Source organism: Dendropsophus ebraccatus, chromosome 1, assembly GCF_027789765.1.
Source record: "Dendropsophus ebraccatus isolate aDenEbr1 chromosome 1, aDenEbr1.pat, whole genome shotgun sequence".
In the NCBI taxonomy this organism is placed as follows: Eukaryota; Metazoa; Chordata; class Amphibia; order Anura; family Hylidae; genus Dendropsophus; species Dendropsophus ebraccatus.
The window spans coordinates 87,071,913-87,098,107 of NC_091454.1; the positions used below are offsets into that span (position 1 = coordinate 87,071,913).

General features: G+C 48.9%; 1 protein-coding gene across 1 annotated transcript; it reads left to right on the plus strand.

The window, feature by feature from the left end:
- Nucleotides 1-8,899: 8,899 nt before the first annotated feature.
- SNRPF (small nuclear ribonucleoprotein polypeptide F) lies at nucleotides 8,900-25,956 on the plus strand. The gene is made up of 4 exons (XM_069955822.1): nucleotides 8,900-9,031; nucleotides 21,090-21,215; nucleotides 24,185-24,249; nucleotides 25,873-25,956. Exons 1-4 carry the CDS (start codon nucleotides 9,029-9,031, stop codon nucleotides 25,937-25,939), a joined length of 261 nt encoding a protein of 86 aa, XP_069811923.1. The 5' UTR covers nucleotides 8,900-9,028; the 3' UTR covers nucleotides 25,940-25,956.
- Nucleotides 25,957-26,195: the final 239 nt, after the last annotated feature.

The window sequence follows — 26,195 nt, forward strand, 5'->3', positions numbered from 1 at the left end:
TTTTAGCCTGACACGTTTTTGGAGTGCCAGGATTCACACACAAGATTTTGGCTACTTTGGAGATTCCAGTGCCTAGCCATATTTCCAAGCTGCCAAAAAAGATCATACAAAAGCTGAGCTGATTCCATACTCCTTTTCCTATGCTTCTTGACCACTCAGCCCTTTCCCTCCAAACCAGGACCTCTTGTCTACCAAGGCACCAGAAGTATCTAAAATACTTGATAAATTTTCATGAATTTGAGCCAGAATTCTGGTGCCCTTTGATGAGTAAGCCTTCCCCGTTATTAGCAAGCTTTGGCTGACACTCCTTCTGACACAACATTTACAATATATGGCTTTATACCTAATTTTTGGCTGCAAATGACCTTCGTACTTATGAGAGAAAGAATGTATACATGTTAGTAAAGCGACATCTAGTGGAATTGTGTGGTATAGTGTATATTAACAGTAGGCGCTTATAAATAAAATTGTATTAAAATGAATAAATGAAATGACAAGCAGGGACCAGCAATGTTCACATGAAGAAAGAAGGATCATTTGGCATTTTCTCTGCCACAGGAACATAACATAACGCAGTAAAGTGCAACTGGCCAGGGAGTCCAATGGGGCCAACTTGTAGAGTATGAGTGCACGCTGGGTTTGCCCACAATTCTAAACACAGGCATAGGAACCTAAAGAGGAGGAAAGTCCAACAGCATCCGTAGTGCAATCAAATACAAGATTTTAATTACATCAACAAGCATTTTCCTGTACCTGATGATGTAATTAATTTGAATTTGACCAAACTGCGGTTGCGGGTGAGACGCTTACAATAAGGAGAATAAGTGGGATGCAGCACGGAGCAGCTGTCAATCATCTGTGTCCAGGCATAGACATATAATGGAACTGCCAAGATGGAAATCCCTGCAAGCCAGGGAGTAAAATGCACTACCATACACTTCTCGGTAATAGTCCCAGCAGTAAGACTCTAACCAATCAAAACTTTTGCCATGTCCCTGTAATATGTCAAAAAACTTTTTTTCATGACAGTGCCCATTTAATAGGGGCAAAATTTATAAAAGGTGGTTATCTCAGCCATTGGCTGTAGGCAGGTTATGAAAAGTTTTGATGTCAGTATTTTGATTTGATGTCAGTAATATTTATATGTAGTAGATGGTGGCATTGTGTAGCTAAATAGGGTGATGGTAATACTAATGATTTCTAGTTCTCTGTGCATGAACATCTCCACATATAAAGCATTATCTGCTTAAAGGGGTGCTCCAGTGTGGGGATCGGGGAGGAGGTGGCTGAAATAAAAGACGTCCACTTACCTCCCCGCTTCCAGCGGCGGGTCCCGCATCACGGCGCTCCGGTCCCCGGTTCCCGACCGCTTCCGGGTGTCTGACGCCGCCCGAGACGCTACGTCTCAGGGCCACTCAGCCACTCAGTGAAGGAGGCGGGATCCGAGCGGACTTCAAACGGATCCCTCCTCCCCGGTCCCCCCAAAAAAGTGCCCCCCCCCCCCGCCAGAGCACCCCTTTAAATATTTTTATATTTTACTTTCATTACATTTAGTTAAAGGAAATGCCACCACTTGTTGAATATAACCTTTAAATAATCGTTCAACACAAACGTGGAGAATAGTTCTACATTTATACAGCCGTCTGAACAGTGGATGTGGTGTGTGCTTGGATGAAACTGCCAAAAGTAGATCAAAACAGATCATATGTAGACACTTGCACAGCTAAGCCCTTATATCATGGGTGAATGAGTAAGAATTGTGATATCTACTGAATGATATGTGGGTAGTAATAATGGCCCTTAGGGAATTAGCTGTCTCTGCAGAATCAGTATGAAGGAATTTTAAGAATTCTCCCCATGGAATGACATTTGCTCATACAAAACTATTTTTACTAAACAAAATCAATATAGTTATAACTTATCTAAAGATTTTTGTTATGCTTTTTTTTTTAGTTTACTTTGCCTGCGTATATGACAAGCATTATCCTGTAAGAGCATGTGTATAAATGAACTGGCAGTAATGGACCCTCTGATGGAGATGGAAACAAGTGCTATAAATGACCTGTGATAGTTGGGAGGCTCTCTTATGGAGTTTGCACCAAGAGCCAGAGAAAACAGCAGCTTCAAGTTACATCTCTGTGTATAAGAGTTGAAAACAGTGGATACAAAGTGGCTAAAACATCAAGTGGCCAAGTAATGATGGTGTGGACCTCTGGGTGGCCAATGTATCTGAGGTGGAGCTAAATTAGGCAGTGGAATCTAGCCCCCACTAGAAGATGTGTACTGTGCCAAAAGAAAAAAACTGTTTGGTACAGGACCGTGTTACCAGCTGCTGCTGCCCTAGGCACTAAACCTGCAGACGCCCCATTTTCACTCGCCAATTAGCATCATGATTTTCTAGTTTCTGAACATCATATTGCTATCTGATCAGTCTTAGGCCACATTCCCACATTTACTGTACGTCACCACATGCAGCCGAAACCAGACCCTCATGTGGTAACCAATAATGGCGTATGGCCAATAATCCTGATAACAGCACATGACTACTGGGGAAGAAATGGGAGCCTGGTTTCGCCCACATGCATTTCTACACATGTAGAATCATTGTCTGAATCACGTTTTTCATGGTTTTGAACTGCTTAAAACATAAATAAATTTCCACATTGATTAGAGCTGTCTGCATATTGTCTGACGGAATTCTCACCACAGGATTGTTAGATTGGTAGGTAATAGCTCACGGTGTAACACCGCCACACCAGACCTGACCAATACCTCCATACTGTGACTGGATCACACCGCCATACCAGACCGGACCAATACCACCATACTGTGACTGGATAACATCACCATACCAGACCTGACCAATACCACCATAATAGGACTGGATAACACTGCCATACCAGACCTGATCAATACCGCCATACTGTGACTGGATAACATCACCATACCAGACCTGACCAATACCACCATACTGTGAATGGATAACACCGCCATACCAGACCTGACCAATACCGCCATACTGTGACTGGATAACACCGCCACACCAGACCTGACCAATACCTCCATGCTGTGACTGAATAACACCGCCACACCAGACCTGACCAATACCGCCATACTGTGACTAGATAACATTGCCATACCAGACCTGAACAATTCTGCCATAGTATGACTGGATAACATCGCCACACCACACCAGACCTGACCAATACCACCATACTGTGACTGGATAACACTGCCACACCAGACCTGACCAACACCATCATACTGTGACTGGATAACACCGCCATACCAGACCTGACCAATACCACCATACTGTGACTGGATAACACCGCCATACCAGACCTGACCAATACCACCATACTGGGACTGGATAACACCCCCATACCAAACCTGACCAATACCACCATATTGTGACTAGATAACACCGCCACACCAGACCTGACCAATATCACCATACTGTGACTGGATAACACTGCCATACCAGACCTGACCAATACCACCATACTGTGACTGGATAACACTGCCATACCAGACCTGACCAATACCACCATACTGTGACTGGATAACACTGCCATACCAGACCTGACCAATACCACCATACTGTGACTGGATAACACTGCCATACCAGACCTGACCAATACCACCATACTGTGACTGGATAACACCGCCATACCAGACCTGACCAATACCACCATACTGTGACTGGATAACACTGTCATACCAGACCTGACCAATACCACCATACTGTGACTGGATAACATCGCCATACCAGACCTGACCAATACCCCCATACTATGACTGGATAACATCGCCATACCAGACTTGACCAATACCCCCATACTGTGACTGGATAACACCGCCACACCAGACCTGACCAATACCACCATACTGGGACTGGATAACACTGCCACACCAGACCTGACCAATACCACCATACTGTGACTGGATAACACCGCCAGGCCAGACCTGAACAATACCGCCACACTGTGACTGGATAACATCGCCATACCAGACCTGACCAATACCACCATAGTGTGACTGGATAACACCGCCATACCAGACCTGACCAATACCACCATACTGTGACTGGATAACACTGCCATACCAGACCTGACCAATACCACCATACTGTGACTGGATAACACTGCTTTACCAAACCTGACCAATACTGACACACTGTGACTGGATAACACCGCTATTCCAGACCTGACCAATACCATCATACTGTGACTGGATAACACTGCCATACCAGACCTGACCAACAGGGCCGCCATCAGGGCATAACTGGCAGTACAGGTGTATGGGGCCTGGCCTATGAGGGGGCCCGGGCCTCCCACACACTTCACTTTGTGAAAAGCCTGGTATACAAACAGTGCAGGGAGAGGGGAGAGCTCCCTCAGATGCAAGGGGCCCCTTTTACTTAACTAATATCATGAGGCCCTCCTCCCCCATGCACTGTCTGTGGACCGGGCTGCAGAATCCCCCCCTCCCTCCACAATGGACCGGCCCCCTCCTCAGCAGCTCCCAGGCTCGTGCGGAGCTGGTGACTTCCGGCCTGTGTGCTCTCCCAGGTGACAGGATGATACTGCGGGCCCCCTCTCCTCTCTCCTGCCTCCCCCTCCCTCCCTCCTTTCATCTCACAGACTTCTCTGGCTGCCGTCTTCTCCGCTGCAAGGTCGGAACATGAGGGGGAGGGGCGTAGCCGCTGTGTGAGGAGCACTGAAGACTGAATGGGCCCTGGAGCTTCCCTGCATAGTGTGTGTATGTGTGTGTGTGTGTGTGAGAGAGAGACAGTGAGTGTGTGTGTGTGTGTGTCTGTGTGTGTGAGAGTGAGTGTGTGTGTGTGTGTGTGTGTCTGTGTGAGAGTGAGTGATTGTGTGTGTGTGTGTGTGTGTGTGTGTGTGTGTGAGAGAGAGAGAGAGAGAGAGAGAGAGAGAGAGAGAGAGAGAGAGAGAGTGTGTGTGCCCCCATCCTGGGATAGTATATAAATCTGCTACTGCTGAACCAGTCCCTACCGTACTGACAACTCGGCTCTGCTGTGCCTGCCCAATGTAACCGACAACTCGGCTCTGCTGTGCCCGCCCAATGTAACCGACAACTCAGCTCTGCTGTGCCTTACCAATGTAACCGACAACTCGGCTCTGCTGTGCCTGCCCAATGTAACCGACAACTTGGCTCTGCTGTGCCCGCCCAATGTAACCGACAACTCAGCTCTGCTGTGCCTTACCAATGTAACCGACAACTCGGCTCTGCTGAGCCTGCCCAATGTAACCGACAACTCGGCTCTGCTGTGCCTGCCCAATGTAATCGACAACTTGGCTCTGCTGAGCCTGCCCAATGTAACTGACAACTCGGCTCTGCTAAGCCTGCCCAATGTAACCGACAACTTGGCTCTGCTGTGCCTGACCAATGTAACCGACAACTCGGCTCTGCTGTGCCTGCCCAATGTGACCGACAACTCGGCTCTGCTGTGCCTGACCAATGTAACTGACAACTCTGCTGTGCCTGACCAATGTAACCGACAACTTGGCTCTGCTGTGCCTGACCAATGCAACAATGCGTCTGAAGCACTGGAGGCGGGCCGGCTTGTCCCAGTGGGAGGGAATTCCCTCCCCTCTATGACGGTGCTCCGTTATAATCAATGGAGCCGCGTCATAGGGGGGCGGGGGATTCCACCCACTGGGGCAAGCCGGCCCGCCCCCTGTGCTTCAGACCCAGCTCGGTACCCGTGGATAGAACGGCGCCGTACATGGGAACCGAGCCGCAGTTCTAAAAACATACCACGGCACCGGCTTCACCGTGATGGCGGCGTTCTATCCGTGGGTCATATTAAAGAGGATGTGTGTGTGTGTGTGTTGATTTCTGTGGACATGGAGTCTGGAGGGGTGATGCTGTATGGCTGTCTGTATATATGGCTGTATGGTATGTGTATACTATATCCAGGCTGTATTGTATCTGTATACTATATATATATATATATATCAGCAGCGGCTGACCAGGCATGCTGGGGGTTGTAGTTGTAAAGCAGCGGCTGACCAGGCATGCTGGGGGTTGTAGTTGCAATGCAGCGGCTGACCAGGCATGCTGGGGGTTATAGTTGCACAGCAGCGGCTGACCAGGCATGCTGGGGGTTGTAGTTGCACAGCAGCGGCTGACCAGGCATGCTGGGGGTTGTAGTTGCACAGCAGCAGCAGACAGCACATCTAACGTACAAATTTCAATTCAAGTTAAGTGTGCTGTTTGTCTGCCGATGCATCCCCGCCCCAGCTAGCCGGGAGTGATGTGCCGTGTGTCAACCACACAGGTCGCACCCCCCAAAGGCCAGCCCTGAGTCAAAGATACGTTCCATATTTTTCGTTAGTGGGGGGGGGGGGGGGGGCAGACAATTTGGCTGTATGGGGCCCCGAAAATCCTGATGGTGACCCTGCTTACCAATACCACCATACTGTGACTGGATAACACTGCCATACCAGACCTGACCAATACTACCACACTGTGACTGGATAACACCGCCATACCTGACCTGCCCAATACCGCCATACTGTGACTGGATAACACCACCACACCAGACCTGACCAATACCACCATACTGTGACTGGATAACACTGCCATACCAAACCTGACCAATACCACCATACTGTGACTGGATAACACCACCACACCATACCTGACCAATACCACCATACTGTGAGTGGATGACACTGCCATACCTGCCCTGCCCAATACCGCCATACTGTAACTGGATAACACCACCACACCAGACCTGACCAATACCACCATACTGTGACTGGATAACACTGCCATACCAGATCTGACCAATACCACCATACTGTGACTGGATAACACTGCCATACCAGACCTGACCAATACCACCATACTGTGACTGGATAACACTGCCATACCAGACCTGACCAATACCGCCATACTGTGACTGGATAACACTGCTATACCAGACCTGACCAATACCACCATACTGTGACTAGATAACACTGCTATACCAGACCTGACCAATACCGCCATACTGTGACTGGATAACACTGCCATACCAGACCTGACCAATACCGCCATACTGTGACTGGATTACACCGCCACACCACACCTGACCAGTACCACCATACTGTGACTGAATAACACCGCCGTACCATACCTGATCAATACCACCATACTGTGACTGGATAACACTGCTATACCAGACCTGACCAATACCGCCATACTGTGACTGGATAACACTGTCATACCAGCCCTGACCAATACCGCCATACTGTGACTGGATAACACTGCCATACCAGACCTGACCAATACCGCCATACTGTGACTGGATAACACTGCCATACCAGACCTGACCAATACCACCATACTGTGACTGGATAACACTGCCATACCAGACCTGACCAATACCGCCATACTGTGACTGGATAACACTGCTATACCAGACCTGACCAATACCACCATACTGTGACTAGATAACACTGCTATACCAGACCTGACCAATACCGCCATACTGTGACTGGATAACACTGCCATACCAGACCTGACCAATACCGCCATACTGTGACTGGATTACACCGCGACACCACACCTGACCAGTACCACCATACTGTGACTGAATAACACTGCCGTACCATACCTGATCAATACCACCATACTGTGACTGGATAACACTGCTATACCAGACCTGACCAATACCGCCATACTGTGACTGGATAACACTGTCATACCAGCCCTGACCAAGACCGCCATACTGTGACTGGATAACACTGCCATACCAGACCTGACCAATACCGCCATACTGTGACTGGATAACACTGCTATACCAGACCTGACCAATACCACCATACTGTGACAAGATAACACTGCTATACCAGACCTGACCAATACCGCCATACTGTGACTGGATAACACTGCTATACCAGACCTGACCAATACCACCATACTGTGACAAGATAACACTGCTATACCAGACCTGACCAATACCGCCATACTGTGACTGGATAACACTGCCATACCAGACCTGACCAATACCACCATACTGTGACAAGATAACACTGCTATACCAGACCTGACCAATACCGCCATACTGTGACTGGATAACACTGCTATACCAGACCTGACCAATACCACCATACTGTGACAAGATAACACTGCTATACCAGACCTGACCAATACCGCCATACTGTGACTGGATAACACTGCCATACCAGACCTGACCAATACCACCATACTGTGACAAGATAACACTGCTATACCAGACCTGACCAATACCACCATACTGGGACTGGATAACACTGCCAGGCCAGACCTGAACAATACCATCATACCCCCCCCCCCCCCCTTTATTTTTTAAAAGAAAAAAAAAAACAGATTTACTGGCAAGTCTGAATGGGACTTACCAGTAAAAAAAAGTGGTTTTCTTCCCCCTGCTCCCTGGTACCATCCCCCCCCCCTGCAAGGTGCTGCCCTAGGCCCCGGACCACAGGTACCTGGTGGTAAATAGGGCCCTGGGCATCACACAATTTTTCCCCCAGTACATTATATTGTAAAGTGAAGGTAACCATCAGAAAGTACAACTTGTCCTGCTATGAACAAGCCCTCATACTGCTCTGCAGATGGAATAATGTCATAGGGAGGAATTCATCAAATTTCAAGCCAGAGTAGATTTGGAAAATGGCGCACTTCCTTTGCACATACATTTGCACTTTTCCTGTATGTCCGGCTCGCCTAGTGACCTCTACCCTGATATCGTATATCGCCAGCCCCAGCATCTCACCGTTCTCACATCTTGCTGCAATGCGGTGATGCTGCCAGCAGGGGCGCTGTGTGAGGCGCTCAGAACATCATGCCCTTGTTGTTAAACCTCCCAACACCAGAGGGCGCTGTTTCCGAGATTGCATCCTAGCTCGGCGTCTATCTTTCCGTCAGCCATTTCCTGCTAACTCCGGCGGTGTGTTCGACCGAGCGCTCCGAGGAGCAATTTTTTTGTAGTACACGCGCGGTTGGTCTACAGATCAGCGGCGCCTTTCCTGATATCATGGTGGGTATTACCGGGAGCGAGGTGCGGGGGGATGCTGGGGTCTGTAGTGCTGGGGGCGGAGGCTGCGTGTGACACGTGCGGCGCCATTCATTCAGGAGAGCGGGCACAATAGCTCGCTGCTGCTATAGTCTGTGCGGCCCTGATACACGGCGCTGTCCCCATCCTCAGCAGTGTATAGCCCTGATACACGGCGCTGTCTCCATCCTCCGCAGTGTATAGCCCTGATACACGGCGCTGTCCCCATCCTCAGCAGTGTATAGCCCTGATACACGGCGCTGTCCCCATCCTCAGCAGTGTATAGCCCTGATACACGGCCCTGTCCCCATCCTCAGCAGTGTATAGCCCTGATACACGGCGCTGTCCCCATCCTCAGCAGTGTATAGCCCTGATACACGGCCCTGTCCCCATCCTCCGCAGTGTATAGCCCTGATACACGGCGCTGTCCCCATCCTCAGCAGTGTATAGCCCTGATAGCTGTCTGCATCCTCAGCAGTGTATAGCCCTGATACATGGCGCTGTCTCCATCCTCAGCAGTGTATAGCCCTGATACACGGCGCTGTCCCCATCCTCAGCAGTGTATAGCCCTGATACACGGCGCTGTCCCCATCCTCAGCAGTGTATAGCCCTGATACACGGCGCTGTCCCCATCCTCAGCAGTGTATAGCCCTGATACACGGCCCTGTCCCCATCCTCAGCAGTGTATAGCCCTGATATACGGCCCTGTCCCCATCCTCAGCAGTGTATAGCCCTGATAGCTGTCTGCATCCTCAGCAGTGTATAGCCCTGATACATGGCGCTGTCTCCATCCTCAGCAGTGTATAGCCCTGATACACGGCGCTGTCCCCATCCTCAGCAGTGTATAGCCCTGATACACGGCGCTGTCTCCATCCTCAGCAGTGTATAGCCCTGATAGCTGTCTCCATCCTCAGCAGTGTATAGCCCTGATACATGGTGCTGTCTCCATCCTCAGCAGTGTATAGCCCTGATACATGGCGCTGTCTCCATCCTCAGCAGTGTATAGCCCTGATACATGGTGCTGTGTCCATCCTCAGCAGTGTATAGCCCTGATACACGGCCCTGTCCCCATCCTCAGCAGTGTATAGCCCTGATAGCTGTCCCCATCCTCAGCAGTGTATAGCCCTGATACATGGTGCTGTCTCCATCCTCAGCAGTGTATAGCCCTGATACACGGCGCTGTCTCCATCCTCAGCAGTGTATAGCCCTGATACACGGCGCTGTCCCCATCCTCAGCAGTGTATAGCCCTGATACACGGCCCTGTCCCCATCCTCAGCAGTGTATAGCCCTGATAGCTGTCTCCATCCTCAGCAGTGTATAGCCCTGATACATGGTGCTGTCTCCATCCTCAGCAGTGTATAGCCCTGATACATGGTGCTGTCTCCATCCTCAGCAGTGTATAGCCCTGATACATGGCGCTGTCTCCATCCTCAGCAGTGTATAGCCCTGATACATGGTGCTGTGTCCATCCTCAGCAGTGTATAGCCCTGATACACGGCCCTGTCCCCATCCTCTGCAGTGTATAGCCCTGATAGCTGTCCCCATCCTCAGCAGTGTATAGCCCTGATAGCTGTCCCCATCCTCAGCAGTGTATAGCCCTGATACATGGTGCTGTCTCCATCCTCAGCAGTGTATAGCCCTGATACACGGCGCTGTCTCCATCCTCCGCAGTGTATAGCCCTGATACACGGCGCTGTCCCCATCCTCAGCAGTGTATAGCCCTGATACACGGCCCTGTCCCCATCCTCAGCAGTGTATAGCCCTGATAGCTGTCTCCATCCTCAGCAGTGTATAGCCCTGATACATGGTGCTGTCTCCATCCTCAGCAGTGTATAGCCCTGATACACGGCGCTGTCCCCATCCTCAGCAGTGTATAGCCCTGATACACGGCGCTGTCCCCATCCTCAGCAGTGTATAGCCCTGATACACGGCGCTGTCCCCATCCTCAGCAGTGTATAGCCCTGATACACGGCCCTGTCCCCATCCTCAGCAGTGTATAGCCCTGATAGCTGTCTCCATTCTCAGCAGTGTATAGCCCTGATACACGGCCCTGTCTGCATCCTCAGCAGTGTATAGCCCTGATAGCTGTCTCCATCCTCAGCAGTGTATAGCCCTAATACACGGCGCTGTCCCCATCCTCAGCAGTGTATAGCCCTGATACACGGCCCTGTCCCCATCCTCAGCAGTGTATAGCCCTGTTACATGGCGCTGTCCCCATCCTCAGCAGTGTATAGCCCTGATACATGGTGCTGTGTCCATCCTCAGCAGTGTATAGCCCTGATACACGGCCCTGTCCCCATCCTCAGCAGTGTATAGCCCTGATAGCTGTCTCCATCCTCAGCAGTGTATAGCCCTGTTACATGGCGCTGTCCCCATCCTCAGCAGTGTATAGCCCTGATACATGGTGCTGTGTCCATCCTCAGCAGTGTATAGCCCTGATACACGGCCCTGTCCCCATCCTCAGCAGTATATAGCCCTGATACACGGCGCTGTCTGCATCCTCAGCAGTGTATAGCCCTGATACATGGTGCTGTGTCCATCCTCAGCAGTGTATAGCCCTGATACACGGCGCTGTGTCCATCCTCAGCAGTGTATAGCCCTGATACACGGCGCTGTCTGCATCCTCAGCAGTGTATAGCCCTGATAGCTGTCTCCATCCTCAGCAGTGTATAGCCCTGATACACGGCGCTGTCTCCATCCTCAGCAGTGTATAGCCCTGATACATGGCGCTGTGTCCATCCTCAGCAGTGTATAGCCCTGATACACGGCCCTGTCCCCATCCTCAGCAGTGTATAGCCCTGATACATGGCGCTGTCTCCATCCTCAGCAGTGTATAGCCCTGATACACGGCGCTGTGTCCATCCTCAGCAGTGTATAGCCCTGATACACGGCCCTGTCCCCATCCTCAGCAGTGTATAGCCCTGATACACGGCGCTGTCTGCATCCTCAGCAGTGTATAGCCCTGATAGCTGTCTCCATCCTCAGCAGTGTATAGCCCTGATAGCTGTCTCCATCCTCAGCAGTGTATAGCCCTGATAGCTGTCTCCATCCTCAGCAGTGTATAGCCCTGATAGCTGTCTCCATCCTCAGCAGTGTATAGCCCTGATCAGGGGCGTAGCTAATGTCTCTTGGGCCCTGGTGCAAGAGGTCAACTTGGGCCCCCCCCCATACCACATACTGACTAACATAACCGCTGCTACTGAATAAAATCCTCTGTACATAGACCAATATCACCTCATCCAGTCATATAGAGGTGGCCCCAGCTCTACACAGGCTCTATACACCATATACATTACAGTGCAAATATATCAGGTGACTCACAGGGGACGTCTTCTCTGATCTGAGTTCTTCCCTTTTCATCTTCTCCATCTGCCCAGGGCCATTATGAGATCTTTTTGGAGCCACGAATCCACAGAATCTGCCAGACAAACATTAGGCTCCTCACACTGACACCATCCTCATCTCTCTACAAATTGCACATCTGTATTGGCCCCTTTACACCCTCATTTAGTGGGTAGCCTGACTCTATGTGACTCCCTTATAGTACATATCCCCCTATTGTATACACACCCTGTGTAGTCCACCTTATAGATGGCCCCCCAATGTTTCCCCCTTATAGATGGCCCCCTGTGTTGTCCCTATTATAGATGCCCCCCATGTTATCCCCCATATAGATTGCCCCCATGTTATCAACCATATAGATGCCCCCCCATTTTATCCCCCTTACAGATGCCCCCCATGTTGTCCCCTCCTCCTGCCCCTCCATCATCATACTACTACCCCTTTCATCCTTCTGCCCCTCCATCATCATACTACAAACACCTCCATCATAATACTACTACCCCTTTATCCTCCTGCCCTTTCATCATCATACCACTTCACCCCTCATCATCCTCTTGTTCCATCATCATCATCATACCACTACATCCTCATCATCCTCTTGTTCCATCATCATACCACTTCACCCCTCATCATCCTCTTGTTCCATCATCATCATAACACTACACCCCTCATCATCCTCTTGTTCCATCATCATACCACTTCACCCCTCATCATCCTCTTGTTCCATCATCATCATACCACTACATCCTCATCATCCTCTTGTTCCATCATCATCATACCACTACATCCTCATCATCCTCTTGTTCCTTCATCATCATACCACTACACCCCTCATCATCCTCTTGTTTCATCATCATACCACTACACCCCCATCATCCTCTTGTTCCATCATCATCATCATACCACTACATCCTCATCATCTTCTTGTTCCATCATCATACCACTACACCCCTCATCATCCTCTTGTTCCTTCATCATCATACCACTACATCCTCATCATCTTCTTGTTCCATCATCATGCCACTACACCCCCCCATCATCCTCTTGTTCCATCATCATCATACCACTACATCCTCATCATCTTCTTGTTCCATCATCATACCTCTACACCCCTCATCATCTTCTTGTTCCATCATACCACTACACCCCTCATCATCCTCTTGTTCCATCATCATACCACTACACCCCTCATCCTCCTCTTGTTCCATCATCATCATACCACTACACCCCTCATCATCCTCTTGTTCCATCATCATACCACTACATCCCCATCATCCTCGTTCCATCATCATACCACTACACCCCTCATCATCCTCTTGTTCCATCATCATACCACTACACCCCCATCATCCTCTTGTTCCATCATCATACCACTACACCCCTCATCCTCCTCTTGTTCCATCATCATCATACCACTACACCCCTCATCATCCTCTTGTTCCATCATCATACCACTACATCCCCATCATCCTCGTCCCATCATCATCATACCACTACACCCCTCATCATCCTCTTGTTCCATCATCATACCACTACACCCCCTCATCATCCTCTTGTTCCATCATCATCGTCATCATACCACTACACCCCTCATCATCCTCTTGTTCCATCATCATCATCATACCACTACACCCCTCATCATCCTCTTGTTCCATCATCATCATCATACCACTACACCCCTCATCATCCTCTTGTTCCATCATCATACCACTACACCCCTCATCATCCTCTTGTTCCATCATCATCATACCACTACACCCCTCATCATCCTCTTGTTCCATCATCATCATACCACTACACCCCTCATCATCCTCTTGTTCCTTCATCATCATCATACCACTACACCCCTCATCTTCCTCTTGTTCCATCATCATCATCATACCACTACACCCCATCATCCTCTTGTTCCATCATCATCATCATACCACTACACCCCATCATCCTCTTGTTCCTTCATCATCATCATACCACTACCACCCCATCATCCTCTTGTTCCTTCATCATCATCATACCACTACCACCCCATCATCCTCTTGTTCCTTCATCATCATCATACCACTACCACCCCATCATCCTCTTGTTCCTTCATCATCATCATACCACTACACCCCCATCATCCTCTTGTTCCATCATCATACCACTACACCCCATCATCCTCTTGTTCCTTCATCATCATCATCATACCACTACACCCCTCATCTTCCTCTTGTTCCATCATCATCATCATCATACTACTACACCCCCATCATCCTCTTGTTCCTTCATCATCATCATACCGCTACACCCCTCATCTTCCTCTTGTTCCATCATCATACTACTACACCCCCATCATCCTCTTGTTCCTTCATAATCATCATACCACTACACCCCTCATCATCCTCTTGTTCCATCATCATCATACCACTACATCCTCATCATCCTCTTGTTCCATCATCATCATCATACCACTACACCCCTCATCATCCTCTTGTTCCATCATCATCATCATACCACTACACCCCTCATCATCCTCTTGTTCCATCATCATCATCATACCACTACACCCCTCATCATCCTCTTGTTCCATCATCATCATCATACCACTACACCCCTCATCATCCTCTTGTTCCATCATCATCATCATACCACTACACCCCTCATCATCCTCTTGTTCCATCATCATCATCATACCACTACACCCCTCATCATCCTCTTGTTCCATCATCATCATCATACCACTACACCCCTCATCATCCTCTTGTTCCATCCTCTTGTTCCATCATCATCATACCACTACACCCCTCATCATCCTCTTGTTCCATCATCATACCACTACACCCCTCATCATCCTCTTGTTCCATCATCATACCACTACACCCCATCATCCTCTTGTTCCTTCATCATCATCATACCACTACACCCCTCATCATCCTCTTGTTCCATCATCATCATACCACTACACCCCCATCATCCTCTTGTTCCATCATCATACCACTACACCCCATCATCCTCTTGTTCCTTCATCATCATCATACTACTACACCCCCATCATCCTCTTGTTCCTTCATCATCATCATACCACTACACCCCTCATCATCCTCTTGTTCCATCATCATCATCATACCACTACACCCCTCATCATCCTCTTGTTCCATCATCATCATCATACCACTACACCCCTCATCATCCTCTTGTTCCATCATCATCATACCACTACATCCTCATCATCCTCTTGTTCCATCATCATCATCATACCACTACACCCCCATCATCCTCTTGTTCCATCATCATACCACTACACCCCCATCATCCTCTTGTTCCATCATCATACCACTACACCCCCATCATCCTCTTGTTCCATCATCATACCACTACACCCCCATCATCCCCTTAAAAACAAAAAAATCTATACTCACCTGCATGATTTCTGTAGCCCCCAGGTCACACGCGCTGGCGGGCTTCCCCCGGCGGGAGGCGGGGCTTAGCGCGGAGGGGGCGGAGTTCGTGGGACCCCCCCGCCGCACACAGAGCTCCCTGGGGGCCGCAAGACAGCTGGGGGCCCCTGCCTCTTGTGATCGCAAGCAAAACATTGGTAGCGGCCCGGTCGCCACTACCCTGATACACGCCACTGGCCCTGATACACGCCACTGGCCCTGATACACGGCGCTGTCTCCATCCTCAGCAGTGTATAGCCCTGATAGCTGTCTCCATCCTCAGCAGTGTATAGCCCTGATACACTGCGCTGTCTCCATCCTCAGCAGTGTATAGCCCTGATAGCTGTCTCCATCCTCAGCAGTGTATAGCCCTGATACACGGCGCTGTCTCCATCCTCAGCAGTGTATAGCCCTGATACACGGCGCTGTCTGCATCCTCAGCAGTGTATAGCCCTGATACACGGCGCTGTCTCCATCCTCAGCAGTGTATAGCCCTGATAGCTGTCCCCATCCTCAGCAGTGTATAGCCCTGATAGCTGTCTCCATCCTCAGTAGTGTATAGCCCTGATAGCTGTCTCCATCCTCAGCAGTGTATAGCCCTGATAGCTGTCTCCATCCTCAGTAGTGTATAGCCCTGATAGCTGTCTCCATCCTCAGCAGTGTATAGCCCTGATACACGGCGCTGTCTGCATCCTCAGCAGTGTATAGCCCTGATAGCTGTCTCCATCCTCAGCAGTGTATAGCCCTGATAGCTGTCCCCATCCTCAGCAGTGTATAGCCCTGATACACGGCGCTGTCTCCATCCTCAGCAGTGTATAGCCCTGATACACGGCGCTGTCTCCATCCTCAGCAGTGTATAGCCCTGATACACGGCGCTGTCCCCATCCTCAGCAGTGTATAGCCCTGATACACGGCGCTGTCCCCATCCTCAGCAGTGTATAGCCCTGATACACGGCGCTGTCCCCATCCTCAGCAGTGTATAGCCCTGATACACGGCGCTGTCCCCATCCTCAGCAGTGTATAGCCCTGATACACGGCGCTGTCCCCATCCTCAGCAGTGTATAGCCCTGATAGCTGTCTGCATCCTCAGCAGTGTATAGCCCTGATAGCTGTCCCCATCCTTAGCAGTGTATAGCCCTGATAGCTGTCCGCATCCTCAGCAGTGTATAGCCCTGATACATGGCGCTGTCCCCATCCTCAGCAGTGTATAGCCCTGATACACGGCGCTGTCCCCATCCTCAGCAGTGTACAGCTCTGATACACGGCGCTGTCCCCATCCTCAGCAGTGTATAGCCCTGATACATGGTGCTGTCTCCATCCTCAGCAGTGTCTAGCCCTGATAGCTGTCTGCATCCTCAGCAGTGTATAGCCCTGTTACATGGCGCTGTCCCCATCCTCAGCAGTGTATAGCCCTGATACACGGCGCTGTCTCCATCCTCAGCAGTGTATAGCCCTGATACACGGCGCTGTCTGCATCCTCAGCAGTGTATAGCCCTGATACACGGCGCTGTCTCCATCCTCAGCAGTGTATAGCCCTGATAGCTGTCCCCATCCTCAGCAGTGTATAGCCCTGATAGCTGTCTCCATCCTCAGTAGTGTATAGCCCTGATAGCTGTCTCCATCCTCAGCAGTGTATAGCCCTGATAGCTGTCTCCATCCTCAGTAGTGTATAGCCCTGATAGCTGTCTCCATCCTCAGTAGTGTATAGCCCTGATAGCTGTCTCCATCCTCAGCAGTGTATAGCCCTGATACACGGCGCTGTCTGCATCCTCAGCAGTGTATAGCCCTGATAGCTGTCTCCATCCTCAGCAGTGTATAGCCCTGATACACGGCGCTGTCCCCATCCTCAGCAGTGTATAGCCCTGATACACGGCGCTGTCTCCATCCTCAGCAGTGTATAGCCCTGATACACGGCGCTGTCTCCATCCTCAGCAGTGTATAGCCCTGATACACGGCGCTGTCCCCATCCTCAGCAGTGTATAGCCCTGATACACGGCGCTGTCCCCATCCTCAGCAGTGTATAGCCCTGATACACGGCGCTGTCCCCATCCTCAGCAGTGTATAGCCCTGATACACGGCGCTGTCCCCATCCTCAGCAGTGTATAGCCCTGATAGCTGTCTGCATCCTCAGCAGTGTATAGCCCTGATAGCTGTCCCCATCCTTAGCAGTGTATAGCCCTGATAGCTGTCCGCATCCTCAGCAGTGTATAGCCCTGATACATGGCGCTGTCCCCATCCTCAGCAGTGTATAGCCCTGATACACGGCGCTGTCCCCATCCTCAGCAGTGTACAGCTCTGATACACGGCGCTGTCCCCATCCTCAGCAGTGTATAGCCCTGATACATGGTGCTGTCTCCATCCTCAGCAGTGTATAGCCCTGATAGCTGTCTGCATCCTCAGCAGTGTATAGCCCTGTTACATGGCGCTGTCCCCATCCTCAGCAGTGTATAGCCCTGATACACGGCGCTGTCTCCATCCTCAGCAGTGTATAGCCCTGATACATGGCGCTGTCTCCATCCTCAGCAGTGTATAGCCCTGACACACGGCGCTGTCTCCATCCTCAGCAGTGTCTAGCCCTGATAGCTGTCTCCATCCTCAGCAGTGTATAGCCCTGATACACGGCGCTGTCTCCATCCTCAGCAGTGTATAGCCCTGATACACGGCGCTGTCCCCATCCTCAGCAGTGTATAGCCCTGATAGCTGTCTCCATCCTCAGCAGTGTATAGCCCTGATAGCTGTCCCCATCCTCAGCAGTGTATAGCCCTGATAGCTGTCTCCATCCTCAGTAGTGTATAGCCCTGATAGCTGTCTCCATCCTCAGCAGTGTATAGCCCTGGTACACGGCGCTGTCTGCATCCTCAGCAGTGTATAGCCCTGATAGCTGTCTCCATCCTCAGCAGTGTATAGCCCTGATACACGGCGCTGTCCCCATCCTCAGCAGTGTATAGCCCTGATACACGGCGCTGTCTCCATCCTCCGCAGTGTATAGCCCTGATACACGGCGCTGTCTCCATCCTCAGCAGTGTATAGCCCTGATAGCTGTCCCCATCCTCAGCAGTGTATAGCCCTGATACACGGCGCTGTCCCCATTCTCAGCAGTGTATAGCCCTGATAGCTGTCTGCATCCTCAGCAGTGTATAGCCCTGATAGCTGTCCCCATCCTTAGCAGTGTATAGCCCTGATAGCTGTCTGCATCCTCAGCAGTGTATAGCCCTGATACATGGCGCTGTCCCCATCCTCAGCAGTGTATAGCCCTGATACATGGTGCTGTCTCCATCCTCAGCAGTGTCTAGCCCTGATAGCTGTCTGCATCCTCAGCAGTGTATAGCCCTGATACATGGCGCTGTCCCCATCCTCAGCAGTGTATAGCCCTGATACATGGTGCTGTCTCCATCCTCAGCAGTGTCTAGCCCTGATAGCTGTCTGCATCCTCAGCAGTGTATAGCCCTGATACACGGCGCTGTCTCCATCCTCAGCAGTGTATAGCCCTGATACATGGCGCTGTCTCCATCCTCAGCAGTGTATAGCCCTGATACACGGCGCTGTCTCCATCCTCAGCAGTGTCTAGCCCTGATAGCTGTCTCCATCCTCAGCAGTGTATAGCCCTGATACACGGCGCTGTCTCCATCCTCAGCAGTGTATAGCCCTGATACACGGCGCTGTCTGCATCCTCAGCAGTGTATAGCCCTGTTACACGGCGCTGTCCCCATCCTCAGCAGTGTATAGCCCTGATAGCTGTCCCCATCCTCAGCAGTGTATAGCCCTGATAGCTGTCTCCATCCTCAGTAGTGTATAGCCCTGATAGCTGTCTCCATCCTCAGCAGTGTATAGCCCTGATACACGGCGCTGTCTGCATCCTCAGCAGTGTATAGCCCTGATAGCTGTCTCCATCCTCAGCAGTGTATAGCCCTGATACACGGCGCTGTCTCCATCCTCAGCAGTGTATAGCCCTGATACACGGCGCTGTCTCCATCCTCCGCAGTGTATAGCCCTGATACACGGCGCTGTCTCCATCCTCAGCAGTGTATAGCCCTGATACACGGCGCTGTCCCCATCCTCAGCAGTGTATAGCCCTGATACACGGCGCTGTCTGCATCCTCAGCAGTGTATAGCCCTGATACACGGCGCTGTCCCCATTCTCAGCAGTGTATAGCCCTGATAGCTGTCTGCATCCTCAGCAGTGTATAGCCCTGATAGCTGTCCCCATCCTTAGCAGTGTATAGCCCTGATAGCTGTCTGCATCCTCAGCAGTGTATAGCCCTGATACATGGCGCTGTCCCCATCCTCAGCAGTGTATAGCCCTGATACACGGCGCTGTCCCCATCCTCAGCAGTGTACAGCTCTGATACACGGCGCTGTCCCCATCCTCAGCAGTGTATAGCCCTGATACACGGTGCTGTCTCCATCCTCAGCAGTGTCTAGCCCTGATAGCTGTCTGCATCCTCAGCAGTGTATAGCCCTGATAGCTGTCTCCATCCTCAGTAGTGTATAGCCCTGATAGCTGTCTCCATCCTCAGCAGTGTATAGCCCTGATACACGGCGCTGTCTGCATCCTCAGCAGTGTATAGCCCTGATAGCTGTCTCCATCCTCAGCAGTGTATAGCCCTGATACACGGCGCTGTCCCCATCCTCAGCAGTGTATAGCCCTGATACACGGCGCTGTCCCCATCCTCAGCAGTGTATAGCCCTGATACACTGCGCTGTCTGCATCCTCAGCAGTGTATAGCCCTGATACACGGCGCTGTCCCCATTCTCAGCAGTGTATAGCCCTGATAGCTGTCTGCATCCTCAGCAGTGTATAGCCCTGATACATGGCGCTGTCCCCATCCTCAGCAGTGTATAGCCCTGATACACGGCGCTGTCCCCATCCTCAGCAGTGTACAGCTCTGATACACGGCGCTGTCCCCATCCTCAGCAGTGTATAGCCCTGATACACGGTGCTGTCTCCATCCTCAGCAGTGTCTAGCCCTGATAGCTGTCTGCATCCTCAGCAGTGTATAGCCCTGATACACGGCGCTGTCTCCATCCTCAGCAGTGTATAGCCCTGATACATGGCGCTGTCTCCATCCTCAGCAGTGTATAGCCCTGATACACGGCGCTGTCTCCATCCTCAGCAGTGTCTAGCCCTGATAGCTGTCTGCATCCTCAGCAGTGTATAGCCCTGATAGCTGTCTCCATCCTCAGCAGTGTATAGCCCTGATGCACGGCGCTGTCTCCATCCAGTGTGCTGCATATAAGTGGGGCTTGTCTCCTGCACTGTACTCATCCCTCTTTGTTTCTCTTTTAGAGTCTCCCATTAAACCCCAAACCCTTCCTCAATGGCCTCACCGGTAAGCCTGTAATGGTGAAGCTGAAGTGGGGGATGGAGTACAAGGGCTACCTGGTGTCTGTGGATGGCTATATGAATATGCAGGTAAATTTAATATTCATATCATATAAATAATATTGTAATATCAGTTGCCTGTGACACGTGTGAACTTAGCCTTACCTTCTTGAATCATTTAAAGGGTTTTTTAGGTATACACAAACGTTTGTTTTTCTGGAAGTGAAAAAATTAGAGATGAGCGAACCTCGAGTACCTTAGAGCTTTAATAACTGTGGTGAAAATGCTATAATACGTCTTATAGCATGTATTTATTAATATGTACATTAAACACAAACATGAAAAACAGGTTTTATGATTAGATGATTGTAGGTAAAGATATAAGGGGTAAAGGTATGAGGTTACCCCTGGTTTAACCCTGCCTATTGCTGAAGTGGTACTGGTTTAGGCATCCCCAATCAGGAGAGACTGACCCTGTGCTAGGGTTGTGTAGGTCTTTCCCGTCACAGATGTCAGTTGTCACTGTGTCTGGTAATAAGGTAATATACAAGGTGTGTAGCATATGAAAGGCAGGTGTAGATGTTTTTTAGTCGTGGTTCTTATATCACTTCTTCCGTTGATCCAACGCGTTTCCCTTGTTCTATGGTGACAAGTTCCTCAGGGAGTGGGAAGAGTGTTGAAGAATAAATGGGATATGCCTTGATAATTTGCCACCAGAAGCCAGCACACGAGGACGCGCCTCCATCAGGCACCCTCTCACAGACGGCAGATGTCTCAGCATCTCTGAGACCTCACAGCAGACTCGGTGCACGCTCCGCAGCACATAACTCTGCAGGAGAAAAACTATCTGTATCAGACTAATTACATCTGTTTACTTACACCATCTGGGAAATGAGATTGCTGGTTACTTATCTACTACAGCTCGTATTAATACTATACAGTTGATCACACTATAATGGCAGAAAAAAACTAACACACAAGACCAGACACAAATCTGGATAAAGTGACCACAACTTGTCCACCAGACGTATCTTTATACATACAACAGTGATCCCCTACAACCGACTGGGGAGCACCCCCAATATTCATCTGTAAATTCAACTTTTTCCTGATCAAACTGAGACATTTATCAAGGCATATCCCATTTATGTTTCAACAATCTTCCTACTCCCTGAGGAACTTGTCGCCATAGAACAAGGGAAACGCGTTGGATAAACGGAAGAAGGGATATCAGAACCACGACTAAAAAACATCTACACCTGCTTTTCATATGCTACACACCTTGTATATTACCGTATTACCAGACACAGTGACAACTGACATCTGTGACAGGAAAGACCTACACAACCCTAGCACACGGTCATTCCCTCCTGTTGTTTGGGGACGCCTAAACCAGGGGGTCCCACTTCAGCAATAGGTTACCCCTGGTTTAACCCTGCCTATCTCATACCTTTACCCCTTATATCTTTACCTACAATCATCTAATCATAAAACCTGTTTTTCATGTTTGTGTTTAATGTACATATTAATAAATACATGCTAGAAGACGTATTATAGCATTTTCACCACAGTCCCTCCACTTTGTTTATTTATTTAATTAAAAGCCTAGGACTGTGGGAACTCTCTACCTAAGTTCAATCATTAGGTTCCTCGACCCAACCGCTAAACCTTGGAGCTTTATCCAAGTTCAGCAGCCCCAGCTAATCAAGTGCCGAACGTTCGGGTTCGGATGAACTCGAGCATGCCCGAGGTTCGCTCATCTCTAGAAAAAATCCTTTGCACACATGAGTAAAACCACAGTAACTGCATCAGAAGCTAAGAATGAAGGATTAGCCATTGAGTAGTCTGTATAATAAATGGCACTGTTGTATATAGGCAAGAAGCAGCCCCATGGCTTGTGCTGAGCCAGAAGCAGCTCAGAAGCTCCACTTATCTTCAGCTGGAGCTTGAAGTGACATGTCATTTCCTTCCAGTGCAGAGACTGCACTGTTTGACATGGAAAACAATGGCCCAGATTTATCAGTCTGTCCAAGACAAAACTCGCTCATTTTTGTCTCATATAGCAACCAATGACAGCTCAATCTGAGAAATGAAAGCTGAGCTGGGATTGGTTGCTCTTTGTCTTGAGACAAAAGTGTGTCTGATTTTTGTATTGGACAGAAAGGTAACTCTGGGCCCAAACAGAGCTTTTCTTGAACTTGTAAAGGTATCCTAGGCTGGTGTCGCACATGACAGATTTTGAACTAAAAGATTCAAATGGAATGGGAAATATAAAGGACGGACTTCTGTTTCCTGCTGGCTTAAAATTGCAGTGGTAGTTTTCCCAAAAAACTGTTGTGTAGTATTTTGGGCCTAAGGTCATCTTTTCAGGCAAAATTGCTAATCTCTACAGTGATCTGTGGCCTAGTCTGGCTTTATGTTGATGGGATACAGATTAGAGATGAGTGCACTTCAAGTATGCTCAAATTCATCCAGCATTTGATAACAGGTGGCTGAAGAAGTTGGATGCTGCCTGAAAGACATGGTTGTATCCATGTTTTCCAGGACTCCCTAGGGCTGCATCCAACTTCTTCAGCCACCGATAATCAAATGCTGCATTGTCAGGTTCGGACAAACTCAAGCATGCTCAACGTTCACTCAGTATATAACTATAATGCAGATCTGTCTTTTAAAGCGACTCTATACCCCCAATCTACCCCCAGATCTTGGATTAAAGCAGCTATCCGAAGGTACAAGTGGTTTGGGGGGGGGGTCAGATTGTGGGTACAGAGTCGCTTTAACAAGTGTCTTTAAATCTTTCAAGTTCAAGGCAGCAGCTCACATTTTTAATGATGTCTGCTTGTAGTCTGCATCTGCACTTATTCCTGTCCTGAAAAGTCTGATGGTTGGCAGAAAATGATTTAAATGTCTAGTATGTGGCGAGATGTAGATTAATGTCCTGGTGTAAAGGCTGCTAAAGATCTCAAAGTCGTATACAGACAGTGTAAACTTAAATGATAAAAATGATCAGAGGCTAACTGTGTAGTGCAAAACTATAACAGTCTTATCTTACATTGTAGCTTGCAAACACTGAAGAATATATTGATGGTGCATTATCGGGACATCTTGGAGAAGTTTTGATAAGGTAACTCATTTATTTCATGTGTGCTGTTGAATAATAGAGTTTTTATTCCAATGTTTTTTTTCCTGTGCTAGAGATAACATATTTGGATGTCCTCTTCAAAGAGGACCTGTGGTCAGTACAAAAAGGGTATTCTATCTTTAGCATCGGGTGCCTGCATGGCCTGTACAGTTTAATTCTGTTGCTTTTTATTTATTTTGAATGTCAGTTTTATCAAACATTTTCCTTATATTTCTGTGTATACACTAGTGCACACATTATGCTTTACATTTCTGTTTTTTCCAATTTGTGCTTGGTTGTGTGAACAGAGCTGTAGAAAGAGGTAAAAAAAAAAACAATGCAAGGAACCATGAAAAAGTAGCTTATAGCAACCAGTGAGATTTTAGCTCTTGGTTCTTCAGAGGAAGTTTTAAACATGAACGCTGCAGACTGACATGATGTGATACAAAAGTTTGGATAATTTATGCATATGCTCGAGTGTTGTGGATTTATTAATACAATGTTAGTCCCTTTTATTTGCAAAAACTTTGTCTGTTGGGGTCTGGGTGCTAAGACCTCCAATACTGTTAGGGTATGTGCACACTACGGAATCCCGGCGGATCACCCTCCGCAGTTTCTGCAGCTTGCCCCACTTGGGTACACTGGCGGACATGCCGCATCTCCTCAGGCCCCATAGGCTTCATTCTATGGTTTGCCATATTCCGCCGTCTGCCTAAAGAATGAGCGGGTACATTCTTTAGGCGGACGGCGGAATCTGGCAAACCATGGAATGAAGCCCGTGGGAGCAGCAGAGATGCGCTCGCCCGCCAGTGTCTGCGGAGGGTGATCTGCCAGGATTCCGTAGTGTGAATATACCCTTAGACAGGGGCAAGAAAAGCACAGTGCTGTGCCCTTCACTTCCAGGATCCCTGTCTTTTCCATCTTTCTGCAGGAGAAATATATGGAGCCTGTCCCCTGCAGTGTAATGGAGATGGCAGAGATTGGTGGGAATCTAAACACCCAGACCATGACTGATCAAAACTTTTGACCTATCAAGTGTTTGCAAATGACATTGGCAATTGATGACGGCATAAAGTTAGACAAGTCAGATAAAAGATGCATGACACATATCATAGTGGCGTATGTTGTCTGATGATTTGGGGGATTTTTTTTTTATGCCACCTGTTGGATGAATGACTTTCATTAAACATTTGCACTAAAAGAATGGCAGATTAAATAAATACATTTGGCCTGTATACCTGTGACGTCAGCCAGCTGTCGTATTAACAGCGAGTTTTTTTGTTAAACCAGAAGTTCGGGTCTCCTTGGATAACACACAACGAGACTGTAATATGTGCAAACCCTATTGGATGCAGTGGAAGTTGCACACATTATAGTCTGTGTGTTCGTATTCAATGAGACTCGAACTTTTCACAGAGGAACTTGCCACTGATCTGGCAGCAGGCTGGCGTGACAGGTACACCTCAAGTGAGGTTTAAAAGTAATAGAACACAAAACAATTTGCTTTGTAAATCTTCCCTTTTGTATAAGACAGTTATTATATTATAGTTCCGTGGCTGAGGTTTATCTGAATGCTTATATGTGTTTTATTTGGTGTATTCATTTTATCATTTTATTTCTCCATAGATGTAACAATGTGTTGTATATACGCGGTGTGGAAGAGGAGGAGGAAGATGGCGAAATGAGAGAATAAAATCATTTTCAAATTTATTTTTGTACTTTTTTTCACTATTCTTCTTGATTTTGTCAGTGGACCTATTGTGTTTTGTTAACAATAAAAGCGATTGTAATATTTTGCACTCTATGCATCCGTCACTAATTCTACCCTGGGACTGATGAGCAAAAACAGACACTAAAGCATCATTGTGGTCATTGAACGTCATTCCAATTGCTTGTAAAAATGTCTGTAAAAAATTTCTCTTTTCACTGGGATCCCAACCACTGAGAGC